General features: G+C 36.2%; 1 protein-coding gene and 1 long non-coding RNA gene across 5 annotated transcripts; one reads left to right on the top strand and one right to left on the bottom strand.

The window, feature by feature from the left end:
- The first annotated feature begins 220 nt into the window (after positions 1-220).
- Positions 221-4,439, top strand: LOC135666061 (uncharacterized). The gene is made up of 3 exons (XR_010509682.1): positions 221-923; positions 995-1,148; positions 4,303-4,439. It is a non-coding gene; the product is annotated as an uncharacterized LOC135666061 (long non-coding RNA).
- On the bottom strand, positions 4,398-26,739 carry LOC103982884 (protein RRP6-like 3). 4 transcript variants are annotated; one of them, XM_065177546.1, is made up of 13 exons: positions 26,426-26,739; positions 21,715-21,953; positions 21,532-21,630; positions 17,612-17,695; positions 16,001-16,087; positions 14,964-15,084; positions 12,444-12,631; positions 12,309-12,347; positions 9,261-9,769; positions 8,683-9,181; positions 7,259-7,914; positions 4,903-5,383; positions 4,398-4,795 (listed from the first exon to the last, which is right to left on the bottom strand). In XM_065177546.1, exons 1-12 carry the CDS (start codon positions 26,661-26,663, stop codon positions 5,305-5,307), a joined length of 2,838 nt encoding a protein of 945 aa, XP_065033618.1. In that variant the 5' UTR covers positions 26,664-26,739; the 3' UTR covers positions 4,398-4,795; positions 4,903-5,304. The 4 variants fall into 4 exon arrangements, with proteins under 4 accessions (XP_065033618.1, XP_009398223.2, XP_009398224.2 ...); XM_009399948.3 differs by having other exon boundaries at positions 4,398-4,781; XM_009399949.3 differs by having other exon boundaries at positions 4,398-4,781; positions 12,444-12,622.
- Between the last annotated feature and the right edge of the window lie 915 nt (positions 26,740-27,654).

Below are 27,654 nucleotides of genomic sequence, written 5' to 3'. Positions count from 1 at the left end.
AAAGATCTGTCCGTTCATCTTTAAGATCCATCACACATGCTTGATTAAATATTAGTCGTTCAAATAAACCCTCCAATAATTTTGTCCCAATTCTTCTTGGAAAATTCGAATTCTGAATATATATATATATATATATATATATATATATATATATATATATATAAACAAATAATAATATTCAAGATGGACTGAGATGATCTTTCGTTTTGTGGTTGATGATTTGAGGTAGGATTTAGGGTGATCTTTGGTTTTCTGTTGGATGATCTGGCGACGGACGCTTTGCGTGCGTTCATGGTAGGCAAAAGATTTGTGGTTCATGATTTGTGTGTTTTTTTATGGGACCTTTTCAGTCTGGTTTTCGGTACAGCTCCGCAGAAATCTTGATTCTTGAATAAGGGAAACCGTAGGTTTTATACCTGTTGCTTAGAAAGAATGTGCAAGAACAGATAGAAATAAGGGAAAGAAGGAGGACAGCAGCAATGTGATGAAGGAAGGAAGGAATCGAAGAGGATGGAGAAAAGGCATCATACGCATCACACAAAACGATGAACTCCGCTTTCAAGAACTCATTTCGTCATGCAACTTGGATTCGAAGAATTGATTCCTTATGACTTGATAACTTTCCTTATCCATTCTAAACTCGAAATAGAGTTCATCAGATGAAATGGGATTCTTGATCCAATTCTGAACCAGACAATGACATTTCTTGAAAGTGTTTGTTGGTCGCCTAATTTTTACATTTTTTGCATTACTTTGTTTTCTTTTAGAAGACCTATGCATTTTATTGCTTAGTTTTGCTTTTCCATTTAAACGACAGGATATGAGGGGGAACAAAGCCTAGCAGCATTAGAGAATGCCAACATATGCATAAGTTGCTGATGGATCTAAAGTTGAAATTTATGATATTAGGAATTCCTTTTCTTGTATGTATGTTCTCTTTTATGTTGCTTTCTCTTCAATTTTTTTTGGATGAACTTATGCATTTAAATCACAGTTGATGAAGAGGACCTTCGAAAATTATGGGCAAAATGTATGTGCTCATTTCTGCAAGAGTTAAATGATGCTGCTGGAGTTAAGTTCATTGATGAGTCTCCAGAAAACTTAATCGAGAAATTTTTTACTGAATTTGCTTCAGTAATAGCAAACAGGTACGCTATTAAGATTCAATTCATTGTGAATACATGAATAGTTGAATCAGTCCCTGACGACACATTTTTATTTGTTAGATTTTCACTTTCTTTAAGTGATCATATCATTGGAAGATGTTTCTAGTGTTATCAGATATCAGAATTTAGTATTTTATTTATGCTAATCATGGCAATGCATTGTTCTTTTTAGCAAGCATCGATATTCAAGTTGAACATTTTTGTCCTTGTGTTCAACCTTTTCTTTTCTAGCTGAATTTGCAGTTGCATCTTTTTTTTCTTTTTTTTTTTTTTCTAATTTGTAATCTTGTGCCCATGGCTATGGTTTTTAGTTTGGCATGTCCCTTAATATGTATAAATTAGCGAAGGTTCTTTATTCTAGAAATTTGGTGCATTGACATGCTCTTGATAGGGTCTCGATAGGAATGCTGTATCAAGTCCATACACTTCGATGACATTAGTTAGCATGGATGTCCTAGTGCAATCCTTGTGTTGTGCGGGGTGCCTCTTAGGTTATCTTTCTATGCTTCATGGAAATTTGAAGTTTGAAGATTGTGTTGAATGGGGAGTAGACATTATGCCCTAATTGAATGTGAGGAAAGTATGTTCATCTAACACATGATAGCAAGTTCAAGTGGTGAATCAAAAATATTAAATTTATAATAAACATCAATAACTGACAAAAACATCTAAAATTTGGAGCCGTCTTCGCTAATGGGGGATGTGAAACTAAAAGATGGATGAAGTATTGATGTTTAAAAAGGCTTTGAGTGAAAGGCACCTTGTTGGCCCATAATTGGTGGTTCAATTGTTAGTTTACTAGTTTAAATTAAACACGTGGACTAAGAACCTGGCACCCTTGTAAATGTTTACTTGTAAGTAGATGTTTATTGTTTGTATAAGGTGGTTCTTCTTAGTATTGAGTGCTTGCAACTATGAATTAGGTGAAGATATGCCACATAATTTTAAGCTGTAAGTGTACATAAAACTGCATACAACAGCCACAAAAATAGTCTGTGAGGGCCCAGTTGTTTGGGCTTGGTTGCATGGATTCTTTTCATGCCATTAAGATCCTATTGGAGCAACATCACAAATCAAACCAATGTTATTGAGCTGATTGGATCTGATTTGTATCCCTGCCCAAGTCAAGTCAAGGGCCAATCATTTATAGAAGATGAAAACTAGGAGTACTTACAGAAATTCGAGATGCATGCTTCCAGCTTTTATATTGGGACATCAGTTTGTCTCTGAAATGCCTAGAGATGGAAACCAATTTCAAGGAGTCCTAATCAGGAAAGGAGTCAGGATCCAGCGGTCCAGGTACAAGTAGAAAAGAGGTCATTTGTCTGCCAAATACCTGAGCAACATGGTTATGTCCATTTCTATTCGGGAGCAATCTATTCATTTCATCCTTTATACCTTTTCTTTTTTGTTACTTCTGATTTACATCAATGTAACTGCAAGTGGCATTATTTTAATTCCTCTGAGTTAATATAGGTTTATGCATCCTGGTCATCTTATATGCTACTGTCAATAGTTTAAACTAGACTCAAAATTGTGCTTGGTTAGTTGGTTCCATGTTGCCTTCTCTGTACAATCTTTTAATCATGATGGCCTTATTTGGTCAGTCTTAGCTGATGCTATCTTCAAATTTTCTTGCAAGACAACCATGGAAGGAAACTCCATTAGTAAAGCATAATAGATCTGTAGGCTAGCAAATGTTATGTTGGTTGTTGCACACTCATATGGTCTCACAGGAATGGTCAGAATTAGTACAAAGGTAACCTGAAAAGTCTGTGATGGCTACAAACAAAGTCTGCTTTACTAAGAATCTGACATCTTAATCCTTCCTCATGTATGCTTTTTCATTGTAGAACTAAGCAATTTCTTCTTTCTAAATTTGATAGGAACACATCATAACTGAGTCAAAGCCTGATTTTTTTCTAGATGACGACCATGTTCACGGTACCTGGCCTGAGCTCGTAAATAGTTTTATGCCTTGACTAAAAGTTCAGTGGAATTATTAACATGGACGACTTATTCTAGTTAAGGTTGTCTCTTTTTGCTAATTTATGATGATTATAAAACCTTTTTCTGATTTCTGATCAGGCAATAAACATGAATGTCTTCTGACCTCCCATGATAATTAAAATTTTCTACAGGATCACAAGAATAATCAACTTTAATGTGACTGGCCCAGTTATGTACAAGCATACACCATATATAGTTCTTGTTAACATGGCAGAACAAATCGGCCAAACTGTAACTATTGCCATCTGCTAGACGGAAGGAAGACTTTAAGGTTGTGATTTCTCTGGTCTTATGTTTCTTTAATTGTAATTTTAAGTAGTTATATACTTTTTGATTTATCATTTCTTTTCTGGTAGAGCATTTAACAAAAGCTCATATGCTCAGTGTGGATGAAGAAAACTGTTTTAAGTCCTTCAAGCCTTGGTCTCAATTCCTTGAGGAACTAGAAAGTTCCTCTATGAAATATTACATCACGTTTATCAAACGAAATATGTAAGATCTTTAGCTTATTGTTCGGTTCTCATCATTTTGGTAGGGTAGAATCAAAAATGTCTTTGAATTTCCCTTCAGTCTTGAGATTAGTAAATCAGCTTAGCTAGTGACCAAGGCATAGTCTAAGGTTCAATGGTTTAATTTCTTTATTAGCAGCTAGATAAAATTAGCATCGATATACAATAGATAGATCATGGGATCTGGTACGAATATAATGTGTTTACATGATATATTGAATGTTGTGTTGCATCTGAAGCTGCAATTAATTAAAGAGATAATTTCTAGATAAATGATGGCCTGACTTGATTGGCATATATCATCGCCATAGGTTTTCTTTTCATGTTAAACTATGATTGGCATATACTGCTAGAATTGAACCTAATGCTTGTTCCTTGTCCTGCTACTACGTTATGATGTGTTTGAAATTGTCATTGCTTGTGCTGTAAATGATGAAAGTCCCCAGATTTCTGGCTTTTGTGCTAGCTTTTAATGTTACTACATTCTTGTCACCATTTCCCTTTTCTGTTTTCTCGGCGAAAGTTCTGTTTCTTGTATCAAAGTTTTTGATGTGTAGTTTTCTTGTATTTATTATTTCTGTCCCAAAAAATAACACATCTCTTCCTTTGAACCACAGGTCTCCTAAGCTTCAACTAGAGATTTAAACCAAGGTTTCAAATCTTGTTGCTGTGTTTATATTGGTTGATGGCCAAATCAGTACGCACGCATTGATGGAACAAAAAAGCATAGGTTTGTACACCAAATCCTAGGGAGAGAGAGAGAGAGAGAGAGATGAGGCACAGGAGAAGGAGCCGTGGGCGACATTTACTGGAGGAGGCACTAATTGTAATTGACGGAGGAGGAGGAGGTGAGTGTGCAGGTACAAAGTATGTGGAGAAAGAAAGTTGTAAACAGTAATTGACGGAAGAGGAAGAAGAGACCACATGTTTAAGAAAAAATGGTTTTTAAAAATTTGTCAAGAATAAAGGTATGAGGAAGGAGGCCTTGTCCCGGCGTGGCATCCATCCATTTGATTGATTGCACGCGTCTTTCCTGGTGATGTCTGTTTTGCGCGCCTTTTTTTTTTTTTTTTTTTGTCCAGCTCAGAATTTGCTTCTGCATCAAAGGATCTTTTAGAATAAATTACATCATCAGTTGCAAATTTCACGAGATTGCCCAACAAAAAAACCAAACCCCTGCATAAGTTAACAAAAGCTCAAATGAATTAAGTACATACCTCAAAAGGCCTATCTTTTTTTATGAGCCCCAGGCTGAGCGATGGTTGTCGTGATGATTGGATACATTCCAAGTGGTGTCACATATAGACAAGCTTGGATGATGCCCCCATGTTGATTGATCGACTCATCATTTGTTATTTATGATTTGATTGGATATCATGTGTTAAGTTTTGATCATATCACCTGCATTTTTAACTACTTCCGCCACAAAGCTCAAGAGTTTTTCATGCGCAGATCACGGTTTATCAAGGTCATAACCATTGAACAAGACAAAGATACAATGCAACAATGAACTCGACCAATTTAGCCCCTCACCTCGTAACTTAAACATTTCTTCTGCACCGGAGATCTCGGCAGTCTGGTTGGACATTCTTAATCTCTAAGTACCTGGGCAGATAAGTCTAGTCCAAAACGTTGGCATCTTGAACAGCCCTTTTTGCAGGGCTATAAACACTGTACTCGCCAAAATCTCGACGTCCACTGCCAGAAGAAAAAAAAGGAAAAGGAAAAAATAATGTATCAATAAAACCAAAGATGCATCTCACCTGCTTGCAACATTACACTTGTCTACACTGCAGATAATGACCCTGTCTGTGAAAACTAAAATACCAGGAGAATTGGTTCTTGAAACAGAACCAACTCAAGTCTAGGGTGAAACTCTGATGACTATAATCCAACTCTTTACAACAGTCACACAGAAAAACATGACAACCGAATCAAGGTTGCACAGCTTGTATTCCATGGTTATACTATTAACAGTGAAATGCATTTCACAATTTTTTTGGCAGTGAAAACCAAAAGGAGAACATGATCCCTTTATCTCTCAATTGTGGAAAAGGGGCATTGTGTTGCGTAAGAGCAGTTCAAAGCATGTAGAACATCCAAGAAGACCAAACTAATTCAGTACAAAACATTACAAGAAGAAAACCAAATAGACAAAAAGTGAATAAAAAAATACTATGAAATAACCCTCAACATATACTAACTACTAAATTTAATTGTAAGCTCAAGAAAAAAAAATATATCACTACATTTGTTTTGTACTGAATAGCAATATCAAAAGATTAACCCTCAACAAATACTAACTGCTTACATACTCAATGAGGTATCTTTCTGATCTAATCAATTGTCAATAGCTACATGAATTTTACCCTCAAATCAGTGTGCTGCTGAAAGTAGAGATTGAAAAGATACAGAGGAAAAAGACCTCTTTTTTCTTCTTTCTTTGAAGCATAATTGTGAGTATATTCTTGTTACACCTAATCCCTGCTTTGACTAGAAATTTAACCTAGTGATCTGATTAGTCCTTTTTCAAAGATATCAAAATTAATGATTGAATTCCTACAAAAAATATTCTAGACACTAATGGAAATATATGGAACTCAGCCTAGAACCTGGATTACACTCAAAACACCTAAGCTAAGCATAAGCCAATCTGGAACTCCATCATGCAGCTAATCACAAAAGCTGAGACTAAAGACAGTGTTGTAGTTGTTTATTTTAAAAGGCAGTTTATGGAGAATGGGTTTTCCTGGAAGAGCTTTGTATTACAATGTTGAGGATATGGATATAACGGAAAGGTAGGAGCTCTATTTTGAAGTGTAAAAAAGATCCAACCCAGGGAAGATGATCAGGTCGAGTAACCTTCTCTAACAACAGTTCTTAAGTCTGCCAAAATGGTATTTCCCACCATAAACCACAATTAATTATAATGTATGCTTTATTGGTAATACAAACAAATAAGCAATGGAAGTCACCAATGTAGATTGCAAATCTATAGTAGTAAAACAAAAAACTGTAAAATAAGTTGTCTATGTTGAATCAAAACTCAGATACCCAGTGGGAAATTGAGCGTGAAACACAACCAAGAAATATCATCTTCAGGCTTCTCCACAAATGTCCAGACTTGGCTGGGTTAGCGGTCAACATAGAAATCTTGGATTAAGTTGGGGATTTCAAATTATTATCACCAGTCTTTGATTTGTTCTATAGTTTTAAATGGGTTTTCAAATTTTCAACTGTGGCTCAGTAAATGCAGTTGATGTAAAAGCAGAGATACCTGATGCACATTCTGAATTTGTAAGATTTAGTGATTCACCAAATGCACAAAACTGTATAGAAGTGACTAAGATGATCTGGACATTAAGATCACTAGCATAATATCTTCATTATTATATATAAGAGCCAATATGATGTGTTTAAACAAATAAAATGATGGTTTTCCTGCTTATCCAATTGTAGATGAATCCAGATTTTCTTCAAAAAATAAATGCTGATATAAGAAGAATAAGAACCTTCTTTCTGTAATGCGCATGGAAAAACAAAAAAAAAAAGAAAAACTAATCTATTGATTACCTGTGCATTATGTCCCAACCGTATGGCAAAAAACGGGGATGAATGGCATCAACGAACACTTTTCTCCACCTTTGACAAAATTGTTGAATTCCATCCTCTCCATACTTGCATAGTAAATGCTCTACAACTTGTTTCCCATGTGGTCCGTGTCCTAAAAGTGACACCTTTTTTGTAGTTCCTGAAGAAGCAACTTCAGACATGGAAGGTATCAGATTCCTTCTAGCCCCATCTGATGGATTCTCATTTTTATTGTCCTCAGTCATACTGGAAACATTTTCTTGTTCAAGTTCCTGAACTCTATCCAGAATTTGTATGCTATTAGCAACATAAGTATTGTGATTGAGTAACAAGGCACTGCTTGTATCAATCATGGATGAATTAGACAAACTTCTCCATCCACTATCAGTATCCTTAAACTTATATTCCGATGATCCCTCAGCAACATACATGCTACCATTCTTTTTGTCATTATCTTCAGCTGTTTGTGCAACACTTGATGTATCATTTTTATATATAATATTCTGCTCATTATGTCTAAAAGATAACCCTCTTTTCTTCTCAAACCGTCTTCTCTCATGAGGACTCATGCCAACAAGTAATGCAGCTTCCAGATCTTCTGCAGAAATTTCCTGTCTACCGAAGTATGTCTTCACAATCTGCATAGGGAACATCATGTCACTCACCCCTTGCTCAAGTGCACCCGTTGGTAGAACCAATAAACAATGGCTTGCTAGCATAAGTAAATACATATGAATATGCAAAAGGAAATAATACAGAGTTGTATATAGGACAACTTGCTCAAGTGCATCCATTGGCAGTATAAATAATAAATGATTTATTCTAGCATAAGCAAATATATCAGAATATTCAAAGGAAATAATACAGAGTTGTATGTGGGACCCTGAGTATCTACAAATTCAGAAAGATGACAAGAGAAGATGACACGAAATTTTGACCGTTACCACCCGGTACAGCCCCATATTGTCCGATGCAGGGCAAAAAATCTGGTAGCGGACGGTTTGCATGCTGATAGGTTGACGGACCAGTATGTACCGCCCGTACCAGGTGGTACGGTACAAAATTTAAAACCTTGGGTAAAACTCGACATTTTTTAGCACGGAGGCATGCCAATGCTCCATAACACTGGATTTCTGGACAAGGAAATTCTGCAGAGAGAAGTGCAACTATTTTCTTCTATTTGTCCTAAATCCATAAGGCAAAACAGTTATTAGTTTTGTGTTTGCAACGTGACACCCATCATTCTGATTTCTATTATAAGCTGGAATGGATCTATTCATATGAGCAAGGAATTCTCAGAATTTGCACGTGAATGTGACTTTCAATTTAGATGTCTCACTCATCAAGTAGATGTAAACACTGCAACTGATGCTAATGTTGGTATCAAATATTAAAAATGTTCTAACCTGAATTAATTCCTCGAGCCTTCCTGATGGCATGTTGGATCCATGGCGTAGGAGAGCCATAGCAGCAGTTCGTAACTGCAAAGGAGAGACACCTGTTTCTTCTGTTGGGTTCACTGATGTTGAGGCTACAGTAGCAACTGTGCTTTCACCCAAATTAACAATTTTTTGCACAAAAAGAGGAATTCCAAATTCCTGTGCTACTTTCTTCTTATACTTCTCAGCAGCAGAATGAGCTACTTCGTGGCAGTCCACACAGAGCAAAACAATATCATGAGAACGGTGGCTCTTCAAATGCTCAGGAAAGTGCATTCTATAGCAGGATGGTATTATTCTGTAGCGTATGTAGTGGCTTTTCTCCCCACATCCAACACACATGTTTTTCTTACTCTGAATATAGAACTCGTTATCTTCATCCTCTGGACGGCCTTTTGGTTCAAAAAGAAGCATAATTGCTGGAGGATCATCTTCTACTATTCTTGCCAAATCTCGCTGCACATACCTACAATGAATAACAAAGAAAAGCATCAAAAAATTAAATGCAAGATGTACCAGGTATGCCAAGTTCAAGGTTCACTAACCACTCCAGTTTCCTTCGATCACAATAACAAAGCAATCTTCCATCACTAGCATAGATCCTGCAATTATGGTATACTGGCGATTTGCAAGAGAATTTCTGAATAAAAAGCTCTCGGGAGGCTCTTTTGCCAACCATTGGAGTGAACTTTTTAACACTTGGCTTTGAAAATGACATACCAGCATGTTTCAGACTGGTTTCAGATAGAAGACCATAGTTGTATGCTGAAAGTGGAGAACACTGAGCATGATCTAGGTGCTTGTGCCAAAATCTTCTGAAAACATCATCTATGTTGGCGTTCATTTCCTGTAGGAGAATGCAAAGATCTTCCACATGATTCTTGGCAATAGGTGATGGTGAAGGTAAGGCAGGATGAGCATTTAAACCATTACTTATATCAACATGTAATATGACATCATATATTTCTGTTGGACTTTTTGGAGCTTTTACAGCAAGAGCTGCTATGGCTTGATCTGATAGAACATATCGTAAGCTCTCATCATGAATTCGGGCCTGCAGAATGCAGCAAAGCATTAGGACAAATACATTGCTCCAAAAATTCAGTAAAAGATGCAACATTGTGAAACACAACCGTAATAAAAAACTATAGGAATGTTACATGAGATTAGGAACACTAGTCAACTTCACACGCAAAGAAAAAGAATTCAGTGCAAACGATTGGATTTTCTAGTATTTGGACATGGCAAGAGAAGGTCAAAGGGAAAACATGCACGACGTGAAGTTGTTTAGTTATTGTAAAACCTAATAAATTAAGCATGTAAAATGAATGTATCATGCACCAGAGAATATCAGAAACTCACACGGTTTTGTCATGTCTCAATTATGTATAATGTGAAGGTTTTAATTTTCATTTTCAGTGGCACTCCCTGTGCCTGCTGGTTGCCAGGGACAGTTGCCATCGTGTCATGAAATGTTGTGTGTGTAAATGATCAGTCTGAGATAATGTAAGAAAAAGCAAATCCAAGTTCACCATTGATTCTCAGAGAGGGGAAAAAAAAAAAACTCCTCTGGCATCAATTTTGATGAGAAGAGGCAGCAGCAAGTTGGTAACTACTTAGCTTTATGGTGTCCCAAGTGAGTCCTAATGTAGTGAAGACCTATGAGCCATATCTGTGCGAGTGTAAACCAACCAAGGTGGTCCAAACTGGTCCAGTTCTACATATGGTTCATTATCCTAAACATAAATAAATGTAAACCTCTAGAGAGTGCAAAAAGAAGTCAAAAACAGAAAGATCCCTGTTTTTAAATAATATAATCATACTAATGATGGCTATCAGTATCACCATGTGCATATTATAAATGATTTACTGTAGTGCTAGTTATTCATGATAAGTAGGTGTGACAGTTTGCAAATCAGCCAAGAACAAAAATGTTTCAAGAAATTGTCCAAATAATGTAATGTCATACATCATGAAATGGATCACGTGAACTTTGTTTGCAATTAGTAGAATGTGTCTCAATGTACAATACGAACTTGTACATAAAAATCTTACTGCCCCTAAGATGTACAAAGCAAGGAATGTCATACCGACCAGCACGAGTCAGTATGTGTTATATCAATAGCCCTGTGCTAAACCATGCCAACACTAGATAAGTACATAGTTGAATTTCATCTCATTAAGAAAATAAAAACAAATATTAACAGTAGACGAAGTTTGAGATTATAAACTTCCAAAAATAGATGAAGACAAATTAGTGTTAGAAACAAAAGCTGCTGCTCTACTTGCAATAACATCTATTCTCCAAGAGGAAAGCCTATGTGATGTTCTGTCAAAAGTTTCTTCTGGATTTAACAAACACAAAATTCTATCACTTCTCTCTTTTGGATACTCTAGCAAAAGGGAACAAGACCAGGTCGAACCCATCCATCAAAGATTGTTGTTCTAGAGAGGTATCAATACGCATTGACTAAGCTATGCTGGCAATATTAACACATGGATAGCCCAATCTATGACTTGGGCTGACCTGTATACGGGCATCACCATGTTGTGTTATATAGGTATCAACATGCCCCCATACTTCTATATGGCAACTTTGCCAAACATATTTCCATTCATTTTTCCATCCCCACTGAACAGAAGAAACCCTCATAGGATGACAAACCATCCCACCTAACAGAAGAAATCCCCATAGGGTAAATCAATATGCAGCATGCAAAGGAATATTTTAGATCCTTTTCTCAAATAGGAAAGTCGGCAGAAATAGAATATACAACAATAAAATAATAACAACAAAATCATAAGTTCTAACTATTTAGGATACAAATTTACATTGACAGCAGGACACGAGCCCAGAAATAGAAAATGATCTTTTGTTTTTTTTTTTTTTTTTGACAAAGGATAAGTGATGAAGGTGGGATACGAGCTCAGGACCTTGCAATAAGCTAGCGGACACATTCAAATAGAATATGATCATATTTTATTTCGAACCAAATGTTTAGGGTTCAAAATAGAATACGATCATATAATAATTTTCACATGAATGGTTGTGTTAAAAAAATGAATTATTCCCCCCAACAATTATTCAGCAGAATTATCACTGTGTTTACCCTTTTAATTGGATCAATATAAAAATTTTAGCTTTTCTTGAAACATCTTCAGAAGATTTTGAATAGATACAAGATGCCTCTTGAAACTGTATGATCTGCAACCCAATCCATTGATCAAGCCGGTGAAAATAATAATGTACTGCCAGACATTAATCACTGATCTACTTCAATAAGAGATTGTCATATAGAACTTGTGAACAATCATAGCTCAGCACATACTACGAAAGTTGGATAGCCTAATTACCGAATATTTAACATTGTACGGATGCCAACATACCATACTTAGTCCCACACTTGATGCATAGTTTGTTTTGTTAGTGTTAACAGACAAAATGGTTTCATTTTTTCATGAAACTTATGAAAGTAAAAGAATAGTATGGTATCTGCTTTACTGAAAAGAAATTTATTTGAATAAAACAGCAACAGGAAAACAATTTAGAACAAAACTATAAATCATACTCTTTTGAGTATAATAGAACTGACCATTAAATCTCTCCATGCACAGAATATCCAAATAAGATCCTGAAATTGGGAAAACAGAAGAAAGAAACTTTTGAGTTGAACACCAACTTAGTGCATAAATGAGTTCAATATGAAATAATGTGAAAAGAAGAATACCTTCATTTCCAACCTTCTCCAGGATGTGATCCCTTCAATGTTCAAATTTCGTGACAATATAGAAGCTGCAGCAGAAGCCCCAGGGGTAGATTCAACTTCTTTGGCATACAGTTGCATGCAGACCATGTTTGACCGATGACTGGCCTCGAAGAAAAAATTCAACTTGTCATCCAGAGAAGCTGAAAGATCTGATTACCGATTAAATAGTTTCTAAATGATGTCAATGTTACAATTTTCATAACAATGATGGCCTTTTGAGAGAGACACAATAATATTGAACTTACTCGATCTCATCATCACAACTCAGGAGATGAAAATTTATTCTTTGGAAAAATTAATTTTCAGTTAAAAAGGTAAATATATCCCATTAGCTTACCGCACAAATAATTTGTGCTCTTTGGCGAAAGCATGTTCAGAGATCCTAAAATTCAATCCTAAGTCTCTCATTCATCATTACACAGTAGAAAATAGACAGATCTTTTTCTTTGATCAGATGGGACACACACCAATGATAACTCTACTTGATAAAAGTGGAAAAACACAGACAAATAACAAATGTGCATGCATTAATGACTAGATGAGGTTGAGATACACATCAACAAATAGACTGCATCCAACAAAATCAACTGATTAGAGGATTCAAAAATAGAGATTTTAGAAACAATTGAAGTATCTCATTTAGCACCCAATGCACCACAATAAGTTCCAGAAAAGCATAAAATGTGTTGTCAACCTTTGATTTAAGTGCAGAACCACAATAAGGACTCCTTCAGTAAATGGTTATCAAAGATTCAAACAATCCTGATAGTTGAACAAACTTATATGTGAAATATGAAATTTGTATAGCTAGGCTAGAGATAGAAAATTGAAGACAACGATATGCATAGACCATAGATGCATACAGTGTTCGCCATGCCCTGGTGTACTGGGCAATATATACCGGTTCGACAAGGGACTGGCATGCAGACCACCCTGTACCAGGTGTTCCATGACATATGACCCTATATCGCTCGATATGGGGACTATACCAAGCGGAACGATCGAAATCTGACCGTTACCAACTTGTACTGATCGATAACGATCAGATTTTGACCTTCACCGATGAAGGGTTGGGATTTATTGAATTCAAACAATCCATTTGACAGTTTGAACACAGTCGCATTCAGCAACCCGTTTTGTTTGTAGATATGACAGCGACATGGATAGTAGTGTCTCGACTGATGATGGCGATGATACTACGGAGTCGATGGTCTCGTCTACATAGTTTGAGGGTTGTGCATGGATCGAGAAGCAGTATTTTATGCATGCCACCCAAGATTCAAATTATGGAGCTCGATAAGGTACTAGTCAAGTTTATATAGGGAAGGGGAACGGGAAAGGGAAGGGAGTGAATGATTTTGAGCAGATGCACTAGAGCCTACACGACGTAGACACAAAGTTGAGCTTATCATATTATGGAGAATCTTATGGCCAATAATAATACGATGATAGCTGGTCATTCTTCTCCGAGGAGCAATATGATGATCGATCATATGATACAGAGCAACAGATTAGTGGAGAAAGTAGAAGTTTAAGCAATCTCCAATCTCCGCACTAATACATGTCATAATCGTACTTGCTTCAAGAGCTGCCTTGGACACATGTGGCTCACGATGATCAAACTACGACCATCACCACATTGATACACCGATGGTATACAGTGTATCAGACTATCAGTATACTATGCTGTGGGATTAATTTCAGGATTAGGTCCACCAAACATATCATATTGATATACAGATATAGGATCGAGGACCTTGATCCATCGCTCGTGGAGTCCCATCATTTTTTTTTGTGGTAAAACCAGATTTATCCATTGATCAACCCATTTATTACTTCATTCATTTGAATTTTAAAATTCAACTAGAAATTTAATAACTCAAAATATTTCTTTTTAGATAATTCAATATCAAAGGAAGAATGGTTTGGAACATATCGCCAAACTGCTCCTCAAAACCCTAAAAAGATATAAGCCACTATTCTTTCATAATTTAGAATATTGTTGCTTAAATTATACTAAATTTATAATTATTTCCAACTTAAAAACCCTAATTTAAGTTTTTTTTCCTAATGTTCAGATATTTTCGGAGGGGTTTTTGGGGTTTTCTTTGTGCCATCGACATGTACCACTATGCCAATTCTCGACACACCGACCGGTATGAGGTGACACGTACCTTGCCATCGACCAATCGACACGCCGGTTCGAACTAGTAAGGCAAACCTTGGATGCATACATATTTTAAATATGGTTTTGGAGGCACCAATGCTTGATAACAAAACATGTTAAAACAAGCTGACAGGACAGCATTGCCAAGCTATACAAAAACCACGGTAGATTAATAACATCTTAAGTCATCCTAGTAAGGTTCCTTGCCATTTGCTCGCAATTCATTGATTCAAAAAACTATAACTCAAAACCATTAAATTTCTAAACAATAATCTTCTAAGCATCAATCCAGACTGAAAAAAATAAATGCATACCAGGGGTTTTTCTCTTGAGTTCAGAGACCAAACAGTCAGCAATATATAACAAATAGTGAACATCGTTACGAGCATACTCAATCATTTCAGCTGAAAGAGGACGCAGTCTCCAATCTTCACGCTGTATCACAGACATATATAACCCATCAGGATATAGCAGCCAATACACTTAGGAATGATTTAATATGCACAATTCTACATCCCAAAGAACATTTTAGCTTGTAATAAACATCAAAAGAGTGAGATCATATAAATAAAGCATCCACTTTGGTGTTTGATAAATGTGATCGAGTGATGAGCTCATCCCCTGTCTACACCAACAATCTGGTAATTATATGCTTCTAATAATAATAATATAATCCCAAAGAATAATGAATACATCATCATTTAAAAAACTGATCACTGCTGGTTCAAATGCAAGACAAATCCACATTAAAGGCTACAATAATGCCACTTGCAAGTTCTATAAAAAAAATAGTTTTTATAAGCCAAATGACTCCAATACTGTTTTCAGATTTAGTAATCCTGATTTTCATGGTCAAGACAAAACTCCAGGCCAACTCCCAGGCCCCCTCTTCTTCCGGTGCTTAATCTGCCACCAAGTGACAGTGAAGAAGATGAGCTACTAGTAGGTGAAAAGGAGGATCAGCAGAGAAGCACAAGAACAGTCATTTCTTTATTTTTAACACTTCATAACTTTTGAAAAAAAAAATTGAATTATAATTCACTTTTAACTAAAACTTCATCCCTATATCCAGCTAATTTGTTGATCTCAATTCCAATCCCTATTTACCCTAAGGACTGATTCTGATTTCTGATCCCAAATTTCATAATTGCCTTTTGACAGTGAAAAGGAAGCCTTCTAGGTACCATGACTGTCAAAAAGTAACTTCATTAGTCCAATGACATGCAAAGACAATTTTCGGCTAGAATCTCATGATTATTAAATGTTATGCATCGATACGTTTATTGAAGTATATATTGCACATGAAATCATGTTATCAGAATAGGTTAGACTTATAAATAAGTATTTAAACCTGCAAAGTTTTGTCAGTTGACACTCCACAATATGTCTCAAGCAAGTATGCTAATGATTTTTGTGGCTTTGACAAAATCTCACATGCCTGCAATGCAAAAACAAGTAAAACAGAATATTAATGATATTTTCAAAAACATATGAAGCCACAGTGGTGCTAATCATTTCCCACAATATTATATGTGCACATAACATCACTACGGATATAAGGACATTCTGAAGAGAAGTATCACATTTAAGTCAAATACATAGATTATGTCACTATCCATGTAAACCAAGTTGATGGCACAACTTACAGCCATATATATGATTTTATTGTGTATGGAAGGTATATAAGTTGAGGTCGACCAAAGCATTCAGGTTTCCATGAGACACTTCAGAGAGTGATATTACCAAACTTTAGACAGCAATCAACATATCTTTGGATAATAATGACAACATTCTGTCCTCAAACTCAAAGGCAGATTCATTGGCTGATAACAGCATCAACCAGACATTGCCTGCCAATATAAGGGGGTTATGAACCCAGATGTGCACAAACTATGCTGGTCTGTGCCTGTACATGCTATGACACAGATGTGCAAAAAATGTTAAATTCTGATTTTCAATAGCCTACCTCGAGGAAGGATGACAGAGACAGACAGACAGACTGACTGACTGACAAACAGAGACAGAAAGAGCCGCCTACTTGATGTGGACAACACGGTCTGATTATCATGAACAAAAAGAACTTAGTTGCTAGATCTCTACACCTCCCAGCCATTGTGCAGCTCTCAATTCTACATTTCCAGAATGCCTAACAACTTCCCAACCAATTATCCCATATAACAATCACCTAACTAGGCTTCTAGAGTTTGACTCTTTTCGTTCCATTTAAGAGGTACTTACTCCTGTTTTAATATGCTGAATCAAAATTTCCAATAATATCTCAATCAAATTGAGTCAATCCTATGCACTATGAAAGTGGCCAAGTCAGGAACCTAGCTGTTGACATCCTTTTGTAAGCTCGTAGAGTAAAAATTTGTAATAACATCAACAGACCTGAAGGATGAATTTTAACTTGGCCTAACTCCAAAGTTTAAGACAGCACCAATCATTCAATGAACTGCAATAATGAATTTTCTTTGAAGAACCAAAACAGAAGTCTTGCTTCGTTTTGAATATCAAACCGTGTTAATTGTCCCTTTTTTTTTCTTCTCCAAGTGTTAAGTGTCCTTAAGGCTGACAGACAAACTTTAATAAACTTGTAGAAAGTAGTCTTCTTAAATTTTGCATTCACAAATAACAACTTATTTAATAAAAATTACTACAAAAAACTATAGTGGATGAAAGATTTTTTTTTTATACAACTGCTGTATTAATCTCAAATCATTTCTAGAACCAAGACATTTTAAACTTCATAAGCTGATCTGACTAAAGCACAGAATATATAAAAAGTCAAGTGCTAAGATTTAAAATATTTTAAAAGTGGTAAAATAACTAGTTAGCAAATATTACGTAAACATCTTAAAACTCTATGCCTGTTACATGAGTGATCACTAGCTAAATGATAATTTAAAAAGCAAAACATGTGCAAGAAAATCCTTAAATAATTTTGGAAAAGTAGTAACACCTTTGCAGTATCAAACATGTTCACAACATATATATGAAAGTCTCTTTGAAGCCAAAGAACATCATTGTCAGCTCCATGAAACACCTGCAACATGAAAAACATAACAGTCATTCTAAGGCATCTAGATCAGATTTATCTTTCCACCATTCAAGAAGGCAAGAACGATTTAGTAATAGAAGAACAAATGAAAAAAAAATACACATGATCTTCTAAGGTTGACATATTACCTTTTGTTGGGGGGAGCAAAGGATGGGCAGGTACCCATTAGTCTCTCTCATTACAAGATGAAGTTTTTAATCTGTTTTTATAACCTCATCTATATTTAAAGTAATATAAAAAATCAGATTAGAAAAAGCAACTTACATATTGTTCAGAAGATATAATATAAACGCATTTAGAAGTACTATATAGTATATACAACCAAGGTTCGTAATTTCATACCGTATCGTTGTTTCGAACTTAGCTCGGTACGGTACGGTATAACTATACCGAGCGATATGTTTCAATATACCGCTCGGTATATATATAATTTTATTAATTAAAATATTCTTAACATTTTATGCTACAAAACTCACAAGATTTATCCTTCATTATAATAATTTTTTAAAGCCTTAATGGTATGAAAAAGAAGAGAAATATTTATTTAGTAATAAATTTTATTATATTGAGAATCCTTCTTAAACCTAATGACCTCTAGATACAATGCACTTGACTACCATTTTGGACCTAGAAGTCCAACTAGCTTATGCTAATAAAATAAACTCAAATCTCATGCAAACAGCCTTCCTAATATAAGATAATATATGGAATTATGGATAATTATTCAACAAAAATTAAGACCCATTTAAATTTGACTTAAGAATATGAAAATATTTGAAAATGAACTCAACTTGGCCACTTAACTAAACCTAACCAAAGTAGAATTGTTCTTGAAGCCAAACTTTTCATCACACAAAAAGTAATTTTTGTATCTACCCAACATGTCGAGTCATGAACTCTTGAGAAATTCATCTTGGTACCTACTTTCTAAATAATTTCCTAACAGTATTAAAAAGTGCTACATCCAAGCACCCAAACTGACATTGTATCTAGATTCAGAAAGGATTAAGATGGTACCTCCAACTCAATTCCTTTTCTATATTCACATAAGTATATACAACATTTTTAAAGAAAAGCTTCTTAATTTAGTACAAATTAGGGATGGCCAGTGATACATGCCAGAGTTTACCTTAGTCTCCAATAAGACCAATGTAAGAAAAAAGATCTGGGAGGGAACACAATTGCTCATGAATTTCATCTGTTTGTTATTAACAACATAAACAAGATGTTGTCCTAGCTTTCTCAGGTCAACATGGATCCAATCCTTTCACACCATCAAATTCTGTCAATGGATGTAACAAATGATCCACAGTCCATGGTTTTCATGTTTGAGTGAAATGGAACAGTCCACCCAAAACATCTTGTTATGTGATTGAAACAAGATGCAGAACAGGATATCTAAAGCATATTAATTATAGGCTCATTATTTTCATCTGGCTAGTCATAGTTAAAAAGCCCATGCTTCGTCTTACCAATCCGTACCAGTGTACCAACTGACCATCGGTATAGTACATACCGAACCAAATTGACATACTGATATATAGTACAGTGGGATATACCGACAAACCGGTATGTACCATCCGCATCAATCCCCTATTGGATTGGTACGTACCACCCGTACCGGGCACAACGAACCTTGAAAAAACCATACCAAAGGGTTTGGATAAGTTCAACTATAAAACATAAGTTGTGATGTGACAATTGTCTTCAACTACTTTAACTTTATTATAACAAATCTTGACCATGAATCGTATATATCTAGGTTTTAAATTAAGATTTATTATGTTGCAAAATTCTAGCAACATGAAACCACTACATCAATGTAAAAAGTTCCACAAAAGCCAAGACTTGATAGTCTAACAGTGTCACACTCCAAGCTCAAGACCATGTGGGAAATGCCCCAAAAAGGACTCACAAAATTGGAATGGGTTATAACCCATGTACTGATCAAGGAATAGCCCATGGCATACACAAACTAATCAGATCATGGTATTACACTTTTTTGCCACATCCTGAGCCTGAACACTTGTAATCCTTTCTGGAAGCATAGATCACGTGGTCTTAGGCTCAATTTATGGCAAAAATGATACTAAAGCAACACCAACTTGTGGTGTGCAAGCCATATTAGGACAACACCAACTGTGCATCCTAGTAAATCTCTAATCCAGTAGAAACATGAAAAAGGGATAGTAACAGCAATGTAAACAGCAACCTGGTCAGCCATGATGCCTCTGGACTTCACATAACTTGTGGGGATCCTGGTGATCCTATTTGATGTTGTGTGTGTGAACCTGATGAGGATGTTTGGGGTTCAAGTCAGAAAAATGGCAAATTGTAATATCCAAATCTGATTGGTCCCACATCAAATGTGGGCTAGGCTTCCATTAATATACGAGTTACAACCTAAGCCCATCTGGTGAATACTCCATTTTAAGTATATAACTTCACAGTTTTAGGCTTAGGTTGTGATAAAATGGGCCAAACTTAAATCTTTATTGGCTCTGCAGCACTTGGGCGAGCCCGATGGTGGATCTCAATATCCAACCTTAGTCAAAATACATCAATCTGGACCAAAGTTCTCTGTACTGCAGCATACCGCTCGATATGAGTGATATGTACCAGTCCAATAGGGGACCAATATGAGTGGTACATCGGCACACCCCTATGTACCAAGTGTCGGTATGCTTGGTACGGCTCAGTACAGCTTGATACGTACCATACCGATAGCTGGTCGGTATACCGATACGGACCGGCAAGGCAAACCATGATCTAAACAATAATCCAAGTCAAGACTTGAGTCAAGACCCGGTCGAATCACAACTGCACCACCAACTTAATTTGTATCATAGTCATATTCAGATTATAAATGTTGATGTATTTCACCCTTATGTTAAAAGACAGTTACGGAAGGCCTCTAGAATCTTAGTCAAAGTCAAACTGGCATCCAAAAGCATGTTAAATTGGTGTACTGTAATATTGTCTAGAGTCTAGACGACTTGTATGATGATAACACTTGTTAAGTTCTATACTGTTTTGAAATAGGCGAGGAAAGAATGAGAGAGCCTATAAATATAGGATATTATAAGCCCTAATGGTAGTAAATCATATCAGATTTTTACAAATAATGTATCTTGAATTCCTTGTTATCTCTCTTTTCTCCTCCTTCCTTCACTCTCTTCTTTTATCTTTTTTCTTATAATTTCTCTCTTGGAGGATACCTTCTCTGAAAGAAAAAAAAAAAGGCCTCTTCATAGGAGAGGTAATATCCTATAAAGATCGTATCCCTTATTAAGATGTAATTAAATCTATATCAGATTTCTTTCAAATTATATTCCAATAAACCTACCACTTACCCATCTTTTGGATTCTCTATGGCTTCAAATCAGAATAAAGAATGCAGAGTGCAACAGTTTAATCAAGAAGCACAATCAAGTATTAGATATATATGAAAATAAAGCCATCAAAGCTGAATCCATCCTCATGTCTCCTTAGTCCTTACTTTTCATTCTTGTATTCCATATCCCCATCCAGTTCAATGAATAGGACTTCATTGTGCAAATAAGTAACTGCATAATATTATAACAGTAAAAACATCACATTCCTGTAATTAGGATCACAGCACAAATCAAATTAGACCCATAAGGCAAGATTAGACTTCTACAAGATGAAGATTTGCTGCAAATTTGATGCTTCAGACAATGACTAGCTTAATTCATACAAAAATGCATTAAAGTTAGCTCAAGGGGCTACACATGATACATGAAACAAAAAAATATACTTGTGAAATTTTTTAGTGCTATGATATTAACATAACTTTGTACCTTGCAAATTGAAGAATCAGCAAAAACAGACCGTAGAATGTCCATCGCATCATGCAGAGCAATTGTATCTATTAGGTAATCTTCCTTTTGAGTAGAAATCTGCTACGACCAATCATATAATATTATAGAAAAATAAATCACGACAATAAGTCCATATTCAATAACAAAAGTCACCAAATTTACCTGCATAAGAGCAGTAAATCCAAGGAATGACCTAAGACTATGTTGTTCTGTATCAACAGCAAAGACTCTCTCTTTACTCAGTAGTCTTGCAAGTAAGTCTAACTGATGCTCTGTATCTATCCAAACATAAGAATTGCTCATGTCTGAATATTCATGGTTTGTCATGAATGTTGCAAGAGGAGGATGCTCTAACAAAGAAGCAATTTCATCTGCAAAGGGATGCATCCTTAAAGATATTTCTGCATGGATATTAGGAGGTTAGAAGCAGGATCACAATAAGTGACATCAAAACTAAGGTAATGAGATATTATTAATATCGAAATAATGGCATATTATCTCTTGTCATCTATTTGGACATCCCTTAGAAGATTGACTTAGAAGCAAGCCCCAACACATTGACTTGCATTTAGATCCAATCCAAGCAACAAAGATAGTCATTTCTTTACTTGATACTCTCTATGAGTGCATATATTTGCAGTCACTATCATGTTTAACAATGTCTCATGGTGCTATAGGGGTATCCAAATCTTACCTTTGACAATGTATGTAACATCCCATTAATCCCACATCGGAAGTGGGCAATAAGTATGATTAGCTTATATGGGCCTGATGAGTTTACTACGTTAACTCCCGCTTAAGCATTTTGGTCCGTGGTTGCAGGATCAAAATGGAGTTATTGGCCAATTGGCTCAACAGACTCGGGTCGTGACATTTGGTATCAGAGCTGACCTAGCATTTGGACAGGGTGAGAGAGCTCGAGTAGGAAAGGGCTACCCGTGAATGGAGTCAGAGAACTCATCACGGCGTGGAGCCACCACTGAGTTAAACCTCACATGCACTATGCTAGGGTTCGATCTGGGTTATGTTGGGCCTTGACGAGGACGTCAAGCTAATTGAGTTGGGGATATTGCAACATCCCATTAGTCCCACATTGGAAGTGAGCAATAAGTATGATTAGCTTATATGGGCCTGATGAGTTTACTACGTTAACTCTCGCTTAAGCATTTTTATCCGTGATTGCAGAATCAAAATGGAGTTATTTGCCAGTTGGCTCATCAGAGTCGGGTCGTGACAATGTACGACTTACCCTAGTATGAAACTATGAATAGCTTAAACAATATATCAGTGTTCAACATATTTGGAATACATGTGAAGGACAAGTGAAATATGGCAAAAAAGTAAAACTACATATGCATGTAAAAACAAAGAAAGTCAGCATAAGGCTAGAACTGTCAATTTTATTTGCTGGGCCCATTCAATTGGTTCGGAATTCAGGTAATATAAATGTTAATCAGCAGATCAAGAGTTTCTCAAGCTGCCAAAAAAAAAAAAAAAACTGTTCGGATGAATTTACAGCAATAATGGCAAAAAATGTTTCTGTCACAGTAATTTTACCAATAGGGTTGCCCTTCTCCAAATTCTCATTTCATGCTCACAATCACTTTGACCAACTTATCTTATGCCATGTTTATTTTCTTGTAACCAAACACAGTGCAAGTCCACTCACAGCAAGTGAGCATTGTTCAGTGTATGTAGTCCATGTACTTTCAACTTCCAAAGAGCACAAACTAAAATACTGCAAGACTGATTCAACTCAGTTATAGTAGCTCAAGTTTGAGACGACCTTATAAATGTTGGAAAGAAAGTTATAGTAGCTCATTTATTGTTCAGTTCCTCATGCACTTTTGGCCTCATCCAATAATGAGCTATGTTGGGCTCCTAGATTCAAGTCAATTTGATGTTAAATGTCCCTCAGAGGAGGTAGACCATCAGGGAGTTTTATAAGAAGGTGAACATGAAAAGGACAAATTCATGTGTCTAAATCATGTAAATCAAGAGAAACTTGAGATATCTAACATAAAACTTGGCTTTCTTAAGCTAGTCAGGTTGTGCAAAGTTACATCTCGCTTTTCTCAATATCTAAATTGAATAACCAAGTTATGAATAAACTAAAATACCCATGTTTTCCAACTATGTTTTGATTTATGAGGCATTGTAACAGGCAATTTTGGTATATTCACCCTATAAAATAGACTATTAGCCATCAAAATAAATGTTGTCGATATTTATAGGGATAGATAATCTCATCAGGCAAAAACATGCTGTAGTCAAGAATTTTTTTTTAAACATTATACAACATGCTACATATGTGTTGTGGCTCATCTGTATATATATGTATATACATACATAAACATATATATACATGTATGTATATACATAAATATACATATACATACATACATATACATACATACACACATATACATACATATATATGCATATATATAATACACACACACACACATACACATACACATACACATACACATACACATACATATACATATACATATACACACATATACATATATACACATATATATATACATATACATATATACATATATATATACATATATACATATATATATATATACATATATATAGATAGCCAATTTTAAAGCAGCAGCAATGTGATGTCACAATATAGGTTTCTTAATGTTCTATAAGTATAGGACTTGAATATGACCATCTTGGGTAGCCATATTCAAATCAAAGATGTTCTGAAATGAAGCACATAAGTTTGGTCTTTTCTATTATCTTTATTATGGATTAAAAGGTTTGAGTATAGATTCGACAGAGCAACAAAAGAATACCATGATTTATATTTTTGGATGGACCATTAGAAAAAGGATACAAAACAGAAACAACTCTTAGTATTCCTAGAGCTTTCAACTTACAGTAATAAAAACCTAAAGATTCCCAGATGAGTAGGCATTTATCATCATTTTTCATAACCTTTTAAGTATATTGTGTTGCCATTTGGTGATAGGTAGCATAATCTTGGTAGTTACATTTTGGTACGATCTCATCTGCATTCCAAACAGCTACGAGTGTAATTAATGACTTACAAGAACCATTTGACTATGTCCATTACTTAATTAATTCTTAGGCACAGGTAGATTTCAGTCAAACTCTGTCCATACATTAAGGAGATGATTAGAGTATCTCCTTATGGAAGCTAGGCATTTGCTTCGTGCAATGAAACAAGTGCAATGAAACAAGGGATTAGACAATATAAATAAGAAACCAGCAAAATTATATACAATAAATAAATAAATAATCTAACCATCTTGTTCCGGTGTTTCAAGAAGTATGTGTTGGAACACGCACAAGAATGCAAAATCCAGAGCAATAATTAGCATTGTGCTTCACACACATAGATGGATGATATGGAATAGTCATGATAGAGCATATTTCGACACCACCCACGTGGCGACAGACAGTGGTCACCTCAGAACCGACGTGGCGCACGCGTGCCGACATGGCACCTTGAACTCGGGCACAACGGCAAGCCGCACTCGCGCCACTCGGAGTTGTATGAGACGACGCCACCCTGCACAAGACCATCCGCGACGATACGAGGCGGCACCACACGACACAGAACCATGCAAGTCGGTTCACACCACGTAGAGCATATGGGCCGACCGCTCGGGGGCTCGACGACCATTAACGGACCCTGTACAACCGACCCCCTTGCCAACGCGAGAGGGAGATCCCCGGAGCACTCAAACACACCAAAACTCACCTCAACACCACCTCCTTACTAACTTAAGCTTCGAAGGGGTCGAGTCAGGATTCCCCCTCCCGAATTTGGCTTGTGTGCAAGAACCTAGTAAGGAAGGAAAAGCAACTCCCAACTCGACCTCGGATCAGCTTAACAGGCAGTGTCGCGACCCGACCTGACGCAACCCTTCTCCAGCCAGGAAGCCACGCGGACGACCTTGCGCATTTGGATCGGACCGAGCCGTGCTGACAACTCAGCCACGGCATGAAGTTGGACAACAAGTCATTTTCCGGTATTTGAAATGATCATGGCACGTAGGAAAAGAATAAAAAGAAGAAACAACTAAACATTGCCAATCATTCACAAAAGAACAAGAATCTTGAATGCAAAACTTCTGAAAAAAGATTGGATATCCCTCTTGCAACCTTCTCCGACACAATTTATTCATACGGAATTTGGCACTTAAAAGTAGACAAAGAACTCTTGATTAACAAGAAAATGGGGCAACGTAGACTGATATGGCACATTTCGGTATCGCCCACATGGATCCAAACAAATAGACACGACGATGCAGATGTGGAACTTCAAGTCCGATGTGGCGCAGCACACACGTGGCAGGCAACCGCTCATCCATCCCTCCGTACGAACGACATCATCACGGTACAGTCGTCCCAGAAAGCTCGGGGCAGTGCCACGCGTCGCCGATCCATCCAGGTCGGTCGACGCTCACATAGAAGCTTAAGCCGGCCACAGTTAATTGACCCTGATGGCTAACTCATTCTCTCATATATAAAAGCTAACCCTCCTTAATCAGGAGGGAGGAAGACTTTCGTACATTCAACACACTCTTATTCCACTCAATGCGGATGGATCGAGTTGAAAAATCTTCCTCCTGACCTCGACCTGTGTGTAAGGGCTGTGTGTAAGGGCTGACGACTAAGAAGCAGGCAACAAGACTCATAGCTCAACCCGACCCGACGCGCACTTCCGCTGCACGAGTCTCTGCGTGGGCGACCTTGCACATCCGGGATCGGACCGAGCCGTGCTACTCCTCGGCCACGGCGTAGAGGTTCACCAACACAGACGAACGCAAGAAACCCTAAAAGTTATAGATTCAGGTGGTCCGTTCGCAAGAAGGGTTACCTTTCTCTTTGCCCTCCCGCTTGAAATGCTTGAAGGGGGAATAAGAATTGTCCGCAAGAACGCGCTTGAACCGGTTCTGGGGCTTGTCCTCGAGCTCGGAGCAACAATTCCCGCCGAAGGTCCTCTGCCGACGCCGCCGACGCCACCGGCGGACCGAGGAAGCGGCGACAAAGAACGCGGCAACGCACACAATGGCGACCAAGGCGTTGATCGTCTCAATGCCGATCGCCGCCTCCATTCGCGAGAGCTTCTTGTTCTCGACTTCGTTTAGGCAAAGGGGTCTTGGTGGCCGCCGCCTTGAGACAAATTTCGAGAACCAGGTGTTCTGTTCACCGCCACTGGTGTGCTCACCGCCATATATCCCTCTAAATTTTGTAACTTTCGAATTTATCCATACTTAACATATTATATATATGTATGTAAAATTTAAAAATCTTACACTTATTATAGTTAATATTCATTAGTCAATTGTCAGAAGAGAGAGAATCTAATGAAGATTCATTGAAGCTGTTATAAGATATTGAGATTGTTTCTATAACTCAAATTTAGCTACTAATAATCATAACATTAGCATTTAATCATAGTATATTTGCTGGCAGGAGAAATTTATGTTATTTTAAAATTGAGAGGGATAAATATGCTATATATGTATATATACATCCAAGTAAAAAATAAGAATTAAATATACAAAAGAGTATGTGTTGGATCCAAATATTTATATATGGTATTAATAGAATAACCTACTTGAAAAAAATTATAATTAGTTGTAAAGGTTGTATTTGAATAATATTATTTCGATTTAGACAAAAAAAAGTTTCCACCAATTTATTACATTTTTTAAGATTAATTATAAATTAACTTATGTAATTAACTATATTTAGTATCTCGATCCTTACATATTCAAAAATTATATTAGATAAAATATTAAAATATTTCTTTAGGATTAAAAAATAATTTTATAAAATAAAAAATAGAGAGAATGATTTTATTAAAGTAATACGATAAGATGTTTTACTTTTCATAAGTATATGATTATTAATATAACTTTTTAAAAAGACAGGGATAGAAAAATTAAAAAAAATTAATTACATGAGATAATATATAATTAACTCATATTTTTATTATTATTTGATTTCTAAGAATCATTGATTTACTACAAGCCATCGATAGGGTTAGGGGTGGTATTGTTTACAATATATTAATGAGACATCCAACATTTATCTATCACA

This window comes from Musa acuminata, chromosome BXJ1-4, assembly GCF_036884655.1.
Source record: "Musa acuminata AAA Group cultivar baxijiao chromosome BXJ1-4, Cavendish_Baxijiao_AAA, whole genome shotgun sequence".
Lineage (NCBI taxonomy): Eukaryota > Viridiplantae > Streptophyta > Magnoliopsida > Zingiberales > Musaceae > Musa > Musa acuminata.
This window is presented reverse-complemented; position numbering and strand designations above follow the sequence as displayed.

What these genes read in the sequence shown, in the direction of transcription:
- LOC103982884 (XM_065177546.1), bottom strand. Translation starts at nt 26,663, where the DNA reads ATGGAGGCGGCGATCGGCATTGAGACGATCAACGCCTTGGTCGCCATT. An exon ending in ACATGTTTGATACTGCAAAG is followed by an intron (nt 16,088 to 17,611) that starts GTGTTACTACTT and finishes TTTGCATTGCAG; the next exon opens with GCATGTGAGATTTTGTCAAA. An exon ending in GATCGAAGGAAACTGGAGTG is followed by an intron (nt 9,182 to 9,260) that starts GTTAGTGAACCT and finishes TATTCATTGTAG; the next exon opens with GTATGTGCAGCGAGATTTGG.